This window comes from Ictalurus punctatus, chromosome 23 (assembly GCF_001660625.3).
Source record: "Ictalurus punctatus breed USDA103 chromosome 23, Coco_2.0, whole genome shotgun sequence".
Taxonomy (NCBI): Eukaryota; Metazoa; Chordata; class Actinopteri; order Siluriformes; family Ictaluridae; genus Ictalurus; species Ictalurus punctatus.
Window position 1 is genome coordinate 19723528 of NC_030438.2, and position 11111 is coordinate 19734638.

Sequence of the window (11111 nt, forward strand, 5' to 3'; positions counted from 1 at the left end):
TGCCCACTTCACAATCACGTCACGTCACGTATCCCTGAGCTTGTTTCCTGATATGTACATGTATGTGTCATTATAATAGACATTTAAATTTCCTTTATAAATCTTATTTATAAAAAAAAATCCAAAATAAAACAAAATAATTTGATATTTTAACATCTTCAAAGTAGATGTGCTTTTTGCCTAGAATTTGCAGAAATGTATTCTTGGCATTTTCTCACCCAATTTCTTGAGGAATTTCCCTGAGATGCTTTTTAAACAGTAGTAAAGGAGTTCCCACCGACGCTGGACACTTATCGTCTGCTTTTCGGAAAATTTCGCTCCGAGTCATCAGTTTAAAATTTTTTTGTAAATAAAATGTTAGTTTTCTAATGAAAGAATTAACACGTCGGCATGATTATATTTTTGTCTTCAACACCGATTTCACACATTTAATCATACACCTTCAGATCAAAAGGTTTTTAACATCATGAGAAACAATTCAGTTGAGTGTCCACAAACTTTTGATCAGTCATGTATGAAGAACCTGGTTTTATTAAATATGTACATATATGCATATTTAGTCAGATGTCTTATTTGCTGAAAGGGATCTCTCTCTCTCTCTCTCTCTCTCTCTCTCTCTCTCTCTCTCTATATATATATATATATATATATATATATATATATATATATATATATATATATATAAAAATCCAAACACAGAAATGAAGTAATTCATTTGCGAAATCGGCCGTTCCGTGTCGCCAATTCCGCTAATGCACTCCATTCAGTAATGAATAGCTCCATCTTGGAAAAATCTACAAACCTGCTGTAGCTCTTTTAACCATACAGTGGTTTAAAACAACAGAACTAAATATTGTTGTAAAAATGAGCATGATGGTCTCAGATACCAAGTACTAGCAGAAAGATTTAGCCCAATGTTAGCAAACAGATCTCTGAGGGACCAGAGTAGATTCTCCACTGGCTTTATAATGATACTTATATTAAATTAAATAGTTGTAATGGAGTGCATGTGTCACTTAAAAATTGTGCATGATGCCTCCAGCTACATCCCCAAAAGTGTTGTAATCACTTTTTTTTTTTGAGGAACTTCTTTCAGTTCTCACTTATAGTTACCAAATCACTGAGCAGAAACAAAGCTGCTGTGTGCAGTTCTTGGTGAAGAAGCGATGAAGACGCTGTACTTGTTCACGCTCACGCTGTCTGGTATGAACAATATTTCACTCTTGGGTTTGAACTTTTTGCTGATTAATGTTGCAGTGTGTACCTTCAGTTACTGAATACTGTATTAAGTACTTTAAAATAATAATTAACTCTTCATTCGTTTCTGATCAAGAACTTGACTTAAGCTTCGTTAATGAAGATGCAATAAGAATTATTGTGGTGTTGTGACATTTCAAAACTATAAATATCATCAGTGTACCTGTCTGGTGTATGAATAAGCACTTGGAACTGATATAAAATATTTTAGTGGGGTTCAAACCTGAAATCCACCGCCTCTCAGATACTTCTGAATTTTCCACTGAGGGCAGAATCATGCATTATGTTACACAAATAATGTAAAAAATAACTGTACATTGTGTAATGTATAATTATATAACATAGCAGATATGATTTATCGGGTGATAGGGGTCGACAGACCGGAAGTGTGTACACGTCACACTCACTACATTACGTACATGATGATAGGCTGTAATGAGAGGTTTATATTAATGCACATGTTCTAACACTCATTCACAGGGATTTGAACTCTAAGCCTAATAATTAACAGCTAATTGACTTTACTGTACCATGACAGGCTAAAGAGACCTTTTTTAGTTCCCTGACTCTTGAACTAAAATCTTAAAAGCCTGTTGTCCAATGAGCGTTAATCTTCTGCCTCATTAAAACAGCGACTACATGAACACCTAACACACACTAACTGATGCACAATGCCAAAGACCCTTAGTTTTGGAGCTGAGGAGTCAAAGGAGATTTTTACGCAGGTGGCATTGTTTACTGACAAGAGATTGAGTTTAAAGAGAGATTTGATTAAAATAAATAATTAAATAAAACTTCAATTGATTTTGCATCACATGTTTTGCAGGTGTTCTCACTCAGGACAGGGGATTGGGTGTGAAATATCCGGATAATCCGATCTGTGCTGTGAGAGGATTCAGTGTCTCCATTCCCTGTAGTTATTTTTATCCACAGCACAATTATCAAGTGACACAAAAGCTTTGGTGCTCAATGAACTCAAACACAGACGTGTGTATAAACCCCCCGTATGTTTATGACAGCGCATCAATCACCACATCAGACTTTGAGTACGCTGGAGACGACAAATCAGACTGCACTTTGTTAATCCACAATGTACAGTTCAGTTATTCTGGAGAGTACAGATTCAGATTTATAACTAATGTGCCCAGTGGAAGATTCACAGGTGTACCTGGACCGATTCTACAAGTTGCAGGTAATTTTTAATCATTAAAATAAAAATCCAAATTATTATTACATTTGTATACCTTACTTTCTTTACTGGATTATTCTGTAAATCTTGCAAATGTAGTATTCTTTTTGAATCATGTCCAGTATTTATTTATTTGTTTGTTTGTTTGTTTGTTTAATTAATGAATCTACTTGTCTACTTAATATCCTGCTAGTCAATTATGATCAATGAATAAAGGCTTCAAGACAATAGATACATAAATTTGGACTCATATTAGTGAAGAATGATTGAGTATTGTTTGATACTTTATGACTCGACTGTATTATAATGATTAACACCCTCTCAGTCCCGAGTGACCGACGTGGAGTCTTTCCTGCTCTCTGAAAAAGATTTAAAGGTGTCACTAATCAGGCTCAGTGGAAACGGAACCCTTAAACAAGGAGACTCATTAAATCTGACGTGTGATGTGAACTGCACACAAAGTTCCTCACAGTTTGTGTGGTCTAAGAACAACGAGCGCTTAAATACATCAGGACGCGTTCTTCACTTTCCTGCTGTAACCGTGAGGGATTCTGGGAATTACACCTGCACTTGGAAAACCAACAGGGCGTCAGGATCTGAAACGATCAGCCTTCTCGTCGAGGGTGGGTCCATCTGTTCACATCACTCCTGAATGTCTCGAATGATTACTGAAGGAAATAAAGTTAAATATTCACATGTAAATTCAATATTGTTTTTTTCTTTAACAGGTGAAAACCCTGAAAGAGGTGGGTCCATCTGCTCACAACACTCCTGAAGTTTAAATATCAGACTGTCTCTACTGTTTTCTAAAGAAAAATGTATCATGACGAGCTCTTACACTCCTGTAGAAAGTGACGTGTTTAGTTACATACTGTTGACGTCTTTTCTTTTTTGAAGATTTTGCTCAGTGGCACATCTGGATCATTGTTCTGGTGATTGTTGCTGTGATTTTGGTGATTGTGGCAGCTGTGATTAACCACGGGAGGTGAGACTTTACATACGTGACTAAACTGAGATCAAATTATTGGTGATTTGATGTACTTCAATATTTACTATCATTGCTATGATGGACAAATCAAAATATTGTTAACCCCAACCCTACATTCCATTTGGGAAAAAGCTGCCACGGTGGACAGGACACTGTATATTCTAAAAGCCGTACCTGTGAACTGTGTGTTTCTGCTTCCGTTAGGAAGAGAGTAGAAGCTGAAGAAGAAAACAGTGGGAAAGGCGCAGAGAAAGCACAGGTATGACCTTTAAAAAGAAATCACAAACTCAGCACTGGACAGTTTAGGGTTTTCCGAGTTCTAGCACAGCGATAACGTGAGCGTGAACACAGGAACACTTTAGAAGCGGTGGTGATAATTGTACTTCTTATTTTAGCAGGCTGGAGAAAAAACACATGATAAACCGACAAAGCCACAAATAAACAACGTTCCTCAACTGGATGATGAAACGTTGCACACAGAGGAAGTGACTTATGCGACTGTGTTTGTCAAAGACAAGAAACTTGAGCAAGGGTACGAGCTAGTGCAGTCACATACTAATCACCTAACACATATGATTCAGTATCAGATGTTACGGAAAACTGTGATAGATTGGATTCAGATGAATGGGGAATTGTAAAAGTTCACAAGTCACAATGCTGTTAAATATGATATTTAACACTTCATAACAATTAACACGTGTGTGTCCTGTGGCTTGGGTTTCAGACGTGTCCACACTGAACGACAGGAGGAGGATGACAGTGTTATCTACAGCACTGTCAAAAACACCTGATCACATTTGTACATCTCATTCAACCAGACACCGTGAGGCCTGTAAATATTCCCCTTGTGGGACGTTAAAATAAAATGTGTGTCATTTTAGGGCTTATTAATGTCATATAAAGTGTCCAGCTGTTTGCTTTAAACGTACACTTGGATAGGAGATTGCCTTTACAACTGAATTTGTTTTAATAATCACTGAAGCTAATTTTTTCCTTTAATAATTGTGTTGTTTTGGGAAACAGACTTTCGGTAAGCGCTTTATCCTGGTCAGGCTCCTGGTGGATCCAGAGTCTATCCTGGGAATACTGGGAGCAAAGCTGGAATAAATTCACCCTGGATCTGACGGCAGTCCATTGCAGGGCACCGTGTACACACGCATTCACACACGCATTCACACACGCATTCACACACGCATTCACACACGCATTCACACACGCATTCACACACGCATTCACACACGCATTCACACACGCATTCACACACTCATTCACACACTCATTCACACACGCATTCACACACGCATTCACACACTCATTCATACACTCATTCACACACTCATTCACACACGCATTCACACACTCATTCACACCTAGGAGAAATTTAACGTAGCCAGTCTACCTACCGGCATGCTTTTCAGAAAGTGGGAGGAAACTGGAGAACCTTGAAGAAACCCACGCTAACACAGTGAAGATTATGCTGCCTTTTCTCCCTAAAGAATGATACTCTAATGATTGATGCTCTGTAACCGTTAATGTAAATGATTTTCTAAAACACAAAAATTCACAGTATCTTTAAGTTAAAATGTTTCTTTTTTTAGGTACGAGCTTTTGTTTTGTTTATTGTATAGAGAAAATAGTAAATATTAGTAGTTCTGCTTTTAAAAAAAATGGATTGTGGGATTCTGCATGAAAACCTTAAAAGGAACCCCGACTCTGAAGACATGTAGGCCTTAACACGCAATAATTGCCCTCTCCTATTAAAATACGTTGTTAGAAACATATGTAATATGTTCATTACTTTAAAAAGCCTTAATATTTAATACATAGTTTAACATACAGAGGGCGCCATTACGTGACATGCGCAGTGCACCCTGAGTCGATGATGTAAAAATAACATAAATAAAAAAATAAAAAAAAAACAAAAAATCCTGACATCTAACGTGTTTTTGTATAGCAGATTTATATAGCGGATGTCAGTGTTAATCTAATAAACCATAAGCCATTAGATTAACGCTGACATTATAAGCAATTCATAGTCAGGGTTCCCTTTAAACATTTGTTTCTTAAACAATGGCTGTGTCATGGGACATATCACTTTATCAACAATAAATCAATAGAAGCTAATCTGTATGCTAGAAATCTAGGGTCTTGTGTGATCATGTATGTAAAGCTGATAACGTGTCACGTGAGTGTTACATGTGGCTCACACATTTTGCCCAGGTTTCCTGTATACTGAGGTCGGGGGATTTAGTTCACTGCATGGTTATGAACTCGCACATGGACAAGTGTAAATGCCTTCGTATGACCAGTTTATAACAGGTCATCAAACACCAACGCCAGTGCACAGTTCCTTAAAGCTACAGGAATAAATGTATAGTTTTGCAAAGGCAAGATTCTCTTCTTGAACCTACAGTTGCATCAAAAATTCTGAGGTAAATGTAGTTAAATCATTTCATCATTAAAGGTGCAGTAAGGGTAACAGTTGGGTGGGTTTGACATTTGAATGATTCCCACCAATGTTTGTGACGCTCCACCTCAGGATCTCCAGTGGTCTGTGGAGTGTGTATAAAATTACTGACAGGAAGTATTCCAGCCTGGAAATCAGTTTTCCAAACAGGTTTTCTCAACCTCTTAATGTACTTGTCCTGAGGCCATGCCTTAAACCGTTATATTTTACCATGTTTTACAGATCTTCCAGGTTATTTGTAAAAGTAACAAACATCTACTATAACACCTTTTAATCGAAAGCTAATACAGGAATCAAAAATACATTATTTAAAGCTGATAATAAAATATAAATATAAATAAATACAGCTGTTTGAAGGGGGGAAAACAACAGGAAATAAATCTATATATTCTGTTCACACAATATTGTGTACTGTACGGAGCTTCAGGTTTCCACCACTAGATGGCGACATTGTTCTTTTTTATTGAACACTTAAGAGAACAGGGTAAAAAAAAAAACTAGGTACTTGTGCGTGTGTATATATACACATTGTATAGTCACAGTTTGCACTGCACTTCTTGTCTTGATTTGATTGTCTTATGTGGTCACGTTATGCTCTCCTGTCGTTTATGTATTGTTTCATGTTTTGTTTTCTAGTTCAGGTACATCACCACGTGTTCATAGTGGCTTTTTGTGTTTTTATCTTTTTCTTTTTTTTCTTTTTTTTCTGTCTCTCCTATGGCGGATCATGAAGAGGAGAATCAGACAACGGCGTCCATGGACTGTTAAGTAGCTGAAGTCTTGTGTCAAGCAAGAATGGGCAAAAATCCCACTTGTGTAGTTACAACATTTATTATCCTCAGTTCCCAAACGATTAAAACGTGTAATTAAAAGGAAGGCCGATGTAACACAGTGCTAAACATGCCTCTGTCCCAACTTTCTTTGAGTGTGTTGAAGGCATCAAATTCTAAATATGTTTATATTGACAAAATACAATTAAGTTGGTCAGTGAAAACACTGGTTAGTAATAATAAAAACTTTATTCACGTGAAAGTCAAGCCGTAGCAGGCAAACATTCATTTAACAATGAGCATAATGACTACAGCAAGTTCGCATTAATATTGCAGATATACAATATGTTAAGTTGCACAACACCTCATGTAAATGTGAAAAATGAGAATACATTTACTGTATAGATTTGTTATTTACCACCACTGTTATTTTAATAACATAGTTTTAACAATTCTTACTTGTACAACACCTTTCACAATTCTTTAAACACTATTCTTATTTTAATTAATATTTTTTTTCTACTGCAGCATGCATAAAAAAAAACATGAAAACTAAGGATTTCAATGTACAAGGAACACCTGTGTTCTTCACAGAAAGTTCCTGAGTCTGTAAAAATCAGTAACATCACTGCTGCTAGTAATCATTAAAATGAGGACATTTAATGTGTCAGAAACATGCGCTTGAGGTTATTTTTTAACATCTTTGAATCAATTGCATATCCTGCTGCTTGAGAAGAGCTTTCCTTATCTGATGAATGATTTCCGTCTGATAAAAGATTTCTGTCTTATTAGCGTCGAGAGAGGGGGGGGGGGGGGGGGGAGAAAAAGAGAAACGGGTGAGGAAATGACTGGCAACACACATTATTTTTGAGATTGCTATAGAGAAATAACAAGCTCATGTCTTTTTGCTTTCTGCTCTCAGGGGAAATTCACATGCAGAAGTCTGGAATGAAGTAACTGAGGTGTGAAAGTGTGATCATTCATGGTGAATGTAATGTAATGTACTGTACTGTGGTGTAGATGTCTGGATCTTCGTTCTTCAGCTGCTGAGTGTGGACGCACCTGCAATCACACACAAACTCATTTAAGAGACACAAAATGCACATTGATAACAATGTTATTTAAAAAAAAAAAGACTTTTAATGAATTGTAATGTATGAAAATATTCTGAGTTATACCACCTGATGTAAATCACAACCAACAGAATGAGTCCAGCTGTCACCAAAGGAGTGATCCATAACAGGCATGAATTAAAAATTTCACCTGCAAAAAAAAAAGAAACGAGAATTTAACGTGTATATTTAACTGAACACAAACCAGTCTCTGTAGGAGTGTACTGTACATGCACATCGTGATCTATTTCTCCTTCTTTATTTACTGAACCTTCAGGAGTGATGTGAGCAGATGGACCCACCCTCGACGTGAAGGCTGATCATTTCAGATCCTGACGTCATGTTGGTTTTCCAAGTGCAGGTGTAACTCCCAGAATCCCTCACGGTTACAGCAGGAAAGTGAAGAACGCGTCCTGATGTATTTAAGCGCTCGTTGTTCTTAGACCACACAAACTGTGAGGAACTTTGTGTGCAGTCCACATCACACATCAGATTTAACGAGTCTCCTTGTTTAAGGGTTCCGATTCCACTGAGCCTGATTAGTGACACCTTTAAATCTTTTTCAGAGAGCAGGAAAGACTCCACGTCAGTCACTCAGGATTTCTCACACAGATAGAAATCTAGTTATTGAATAATAAACATCAACTAAATGACATTTTAAAAAAATTAAATAAAATTTACTTTCACGGTTCACAAAGAGAAAGATGTCCACAAAATTATTTAATGTATTTCTATAAGGGAGGAAAGTAAATTATGAAGATGAGGAATAATTTGGATTATTATTTTAATTATTAAAATTTACCTGCAACTTGTAGAAGCACTCCAGGTTTACCTGTGTATCTGTCACTGGGATTATCAGTTATAAATCTGAATCTGTACTCTCCAGAATAACTGAACTGTACATTGTGGATTAACAAAGTGCAGTCTGATTTGTTGTCTCCAGCGTACTCAAAGTCTGATGTGGTGATTGATGAGCTGTTATAAACATACGGTGGGTCTGTACACCCTTCTCTGTTTGATTTCATTGAGCACCAAAGCATTTGTGTCACCTGAATTCTGGGATTTGATGTTGGATAAAAATAACTACAGGGAATGGAGACACTGAATCCTGTCACAGCACAGATCGGACTATTAGGATATTTCACACCCCATTCACTGTCCTGAGGGAGAACACCTGTGTAGAGAAATAAATGGAGATTAACAGAGATTGATTATATTGTTATCTATCTCTCTCTCTCTCTCTCTCTCTCTCTCTCTCTCTCTGTGTATATATATATATATATATATATATATATATATATATATATATATATATATATATACACATATATATATACACATATATATATAATGCATATAAAATGCAAAATTTACTTTCATCTTCCCCGTGATTGTGGTTGTGTGTACTGAACCAGACTGAGAGATTAAAGCCTCAGGAAACCTTTGCAGGTGTTTTGAGTTAATGATATATATATATATATATATATATATATATATATATATATATATATATATATATATATATATATAGAGAGAGAGAGAGAGAGAGAGAGAGAGGTGCACGTTAAAATCATTCAAGGTATATCGTGGAAAAGTTTTTTTCCCCATAATTTAATTGAAAAAGTGGAACTTTCATATATATTCTGGATTCACTACACAGGAAATGAAATATTTCGAGCGTTTTTTTGTTTTAATCTCGATGATTACGGCTTATCTCAAAATTTCCCGTATCTCAAAATATTCTTATAAAGAATTCATGATACAGAAATGTTGACCTGAGAAGAGTTCTAATCAGCTCATTAACTCAAAACACCTGCGAAGGTTTCCTGAGGCTTTAATCTCTCAGTCTGGTTCGGGTACACACAACCACAATCACGGGGAAGATGAAAGTAAATTTTGCTTTTTATTTGGAAATCAAGGTCCCAGAGTCTGGAACAAGAGTGGACAGGCACAAAATCAAAATTTTAAGTTCGTATCTGGTCCCCCACCAGAAATATTCAACCAAAAAATGAGGGGATTCTTTTTTAAAAATGCACTTTCTTGCCCACTATTAAAAATAAGAGAACTCTCAAACCTGAGATGTTCTGCGTGCACACTATACTTATCTAGGTACCCCCTAAAAAATAAGACTTGAACCCTTCCCGTTATAAATTGACCCTAAAAGTGGAACTGTGAGCTATATTGAGCATTACTATTCAGTTCTTAGGACCTAAGTTCTAATTCTATTGAACAACAAGAATGTGTAAAATGTTTATACATATATATATATATATATATATATATATATATATATATATATATATACCTTGTATACCTTGTAGTCAGAGGTGGGTAGATTATCCAAAAATTAAGTAAAACTATTTATAAAAATAATAAATCAAATAACAGTAAAACTAATAATGTTAATAATGTCTTGAGTAAGAGTAATGGAGTATCCAGTGAGAATACTCAAGTAGCACGTTGCTAGTTCCTCTGATTAAAATGAATTGAAAATCCTGAATCTCGGACTACATGGAGAACTGTAAGTCACACCTCTCCTTGAAAGTCTGTCTGTTCTATTTATATGATATACAACCTGGGTTCAAGATGAAGCAGCGTACCCCAGTCCTGTGATGGGTCAAAGTCATATATGTCATCTTTTGCTTCTTTTGGAAGGTCTTTTTGATGACATTAAAATCTTGCACTAAACTAAAAGAATCATTTAAAATAGAATTGTGTGTGTGTGTTGAAGAAAAAGAGCGTTGGAAGAAAATAAACAAACATATATAGATATATCTTCATTTATTTATATGCTGTATACCGGATGAATGGAAATTCTTGGTTCTATATGTGCAAAGGACGGACCAAAAACCAGATGTAACCTGAACAAGTTAATTACTAATGCTGTTTTCTGTTTCTTACTTAAAATTTTAGAAATTATTATTAGTAATGTTTTCTCAGACTGTAATTAATAGTTCACTGACATTAGACAGTATAATGTGGTTGTGTAAGTGTATAATCAGTAACTGAGCGTACACACGGCTACATCAATCAGAAAACAGTTAAAACTCTGAACAATAATAGTGTGTAAGAGTGAGAGGATGTTTCATACCGGACAGCGTGAGCAGAATCACAGACAAGTGCAGCGTCTTCATCTCTTCTTCAGGAAGAACCTCACTCTCAGTGTTGGGTGTGTTTATATACTGAGTTTACTGACTTGGTCATGATATGGAAGAACTAAAAGCTGTTCATAGAAGAAAAAAAAAGTACCCATCATGGGTACAAACAGAAACACCACAAAAGTGCCAAACCACGATGACAGGAAGATGGAGAGAGACCACACACACAC

The 11111-nt window shown here is 36.0% G+C and overlaps 2 protein-coding genes across 6 annotated transcripts; one reads left to right on the plus strand and one right to left on the minus strand.

Moving 5' to 3' along the window:
* Positions 1–1102: 1102 nt before the first annotated feature.
* LOC108256269 (uncharacterized) lies at positions 1103–5573 on the plus strand. 5 transcript variants are annotated; one of them, XM_053674786.1, is made up of 9 exons: positions 1103–1203; positions 2084–2449; positions 2815–3069; positions 3175–3192; positions 3344–3431; positions 3639–3693; positions 3830–3966; positions 4159–4266; positions 4458–5573. In XM_053674786.1, the coding sequence occupies exons 1-8, from the start codon at positions 1167–1169 to the stop codon at positions 4223–4225; spliced, it is 1023 nt and encodes a 340-aa protein (XP_053530761.1). In that variant the 5' UTR covers positions 1103–1166; the 3' UTR covers positions 4226–4266; positions 4458–5573. The 5 variants fall into 5 exon arrangements, with proteins under 5 accessions (XP_053530761.1, XP_053530762.1, XP_053530760.1 ...); XM_053674787.1 differs by having other exon boundaries at positions 4159–4257; XM_053674785.1 differs by having other exon boundaries at positions 4159–5573.
* A 1303-nt stretch (positions 5574–6876) lies between these two features.
* LOC108256272 (myeloid cell surface antigen CD33) lies at positions 6877–11111 on the minus strand. The gene is made up of 5 exons (XM_053674791.1): positions 10875–11111; positions 8586–8957; positions 8086–8340; positions 7853–7934; positions 6877–7733 (listed from the first exon to the last, which is right to left on the minus strand). The coding sequence occupies exons 1-5, from the start codon at positions 10915–10917 to the stop codon at positions 7652–7654; spliced, it is 834 nt and encodes a 277-aa protein (XP_053530766.1). The 5' UTR covers positions 10918–11111; the 3' UTR covers positions 6877–7651.

What these genes read in the sequence shown, in the direction of transcription:
- LOC108256269 (XM_053674785.1), top strand. Translation starts at nt 1,167, where the DNA reads ATGAAGACGCTGTACTTGTTCACGCTCACGCTGTCTG. An exon ending in ACCGATTCTACAAGTTGCAG is followed by an intron (nt 2,450 to 2,814) that starts GTAATTTTTAAT and finishes TCTCTGAAAAAG; the next exon opens with ATTTAAAGGTGTCACTAATC. An exon ending in AAGGCGCAGAGAAAGCACAG is followed by an intron (nt 3,694 to 3,829) that starts GTATGACCTTTA and finishes TTCTTATTTTAG; the next exon opens with CAGGCTGGAGAAAAAACACA.
- LOC108256272 (XM_053674791.1), bottom strand. Translation starts at nt 10,917, where the DNA reads ATGAAGACGCTGCACTTGTCTGTGATTCTGCTCACGCTGTCCG. An exon ending in AGTGCTTCTACAAGTTGCAG is followed by an intron (nt 8,341 to 8,585) that starts GTAAATTTTAAT and finishes TCTCTGAAAAAG; the next exon opens with ATTTAAAGGTGTCACTAATC. An exon ending in TTGGTTGTGATTTACATCAG is followed by an intron (nt 7,734 to 7,852) that starts GTGGTATAACTC and finishes GTGTGATTGCAG; the next exon opens with GTGCGTCCACACTCAGCAGC.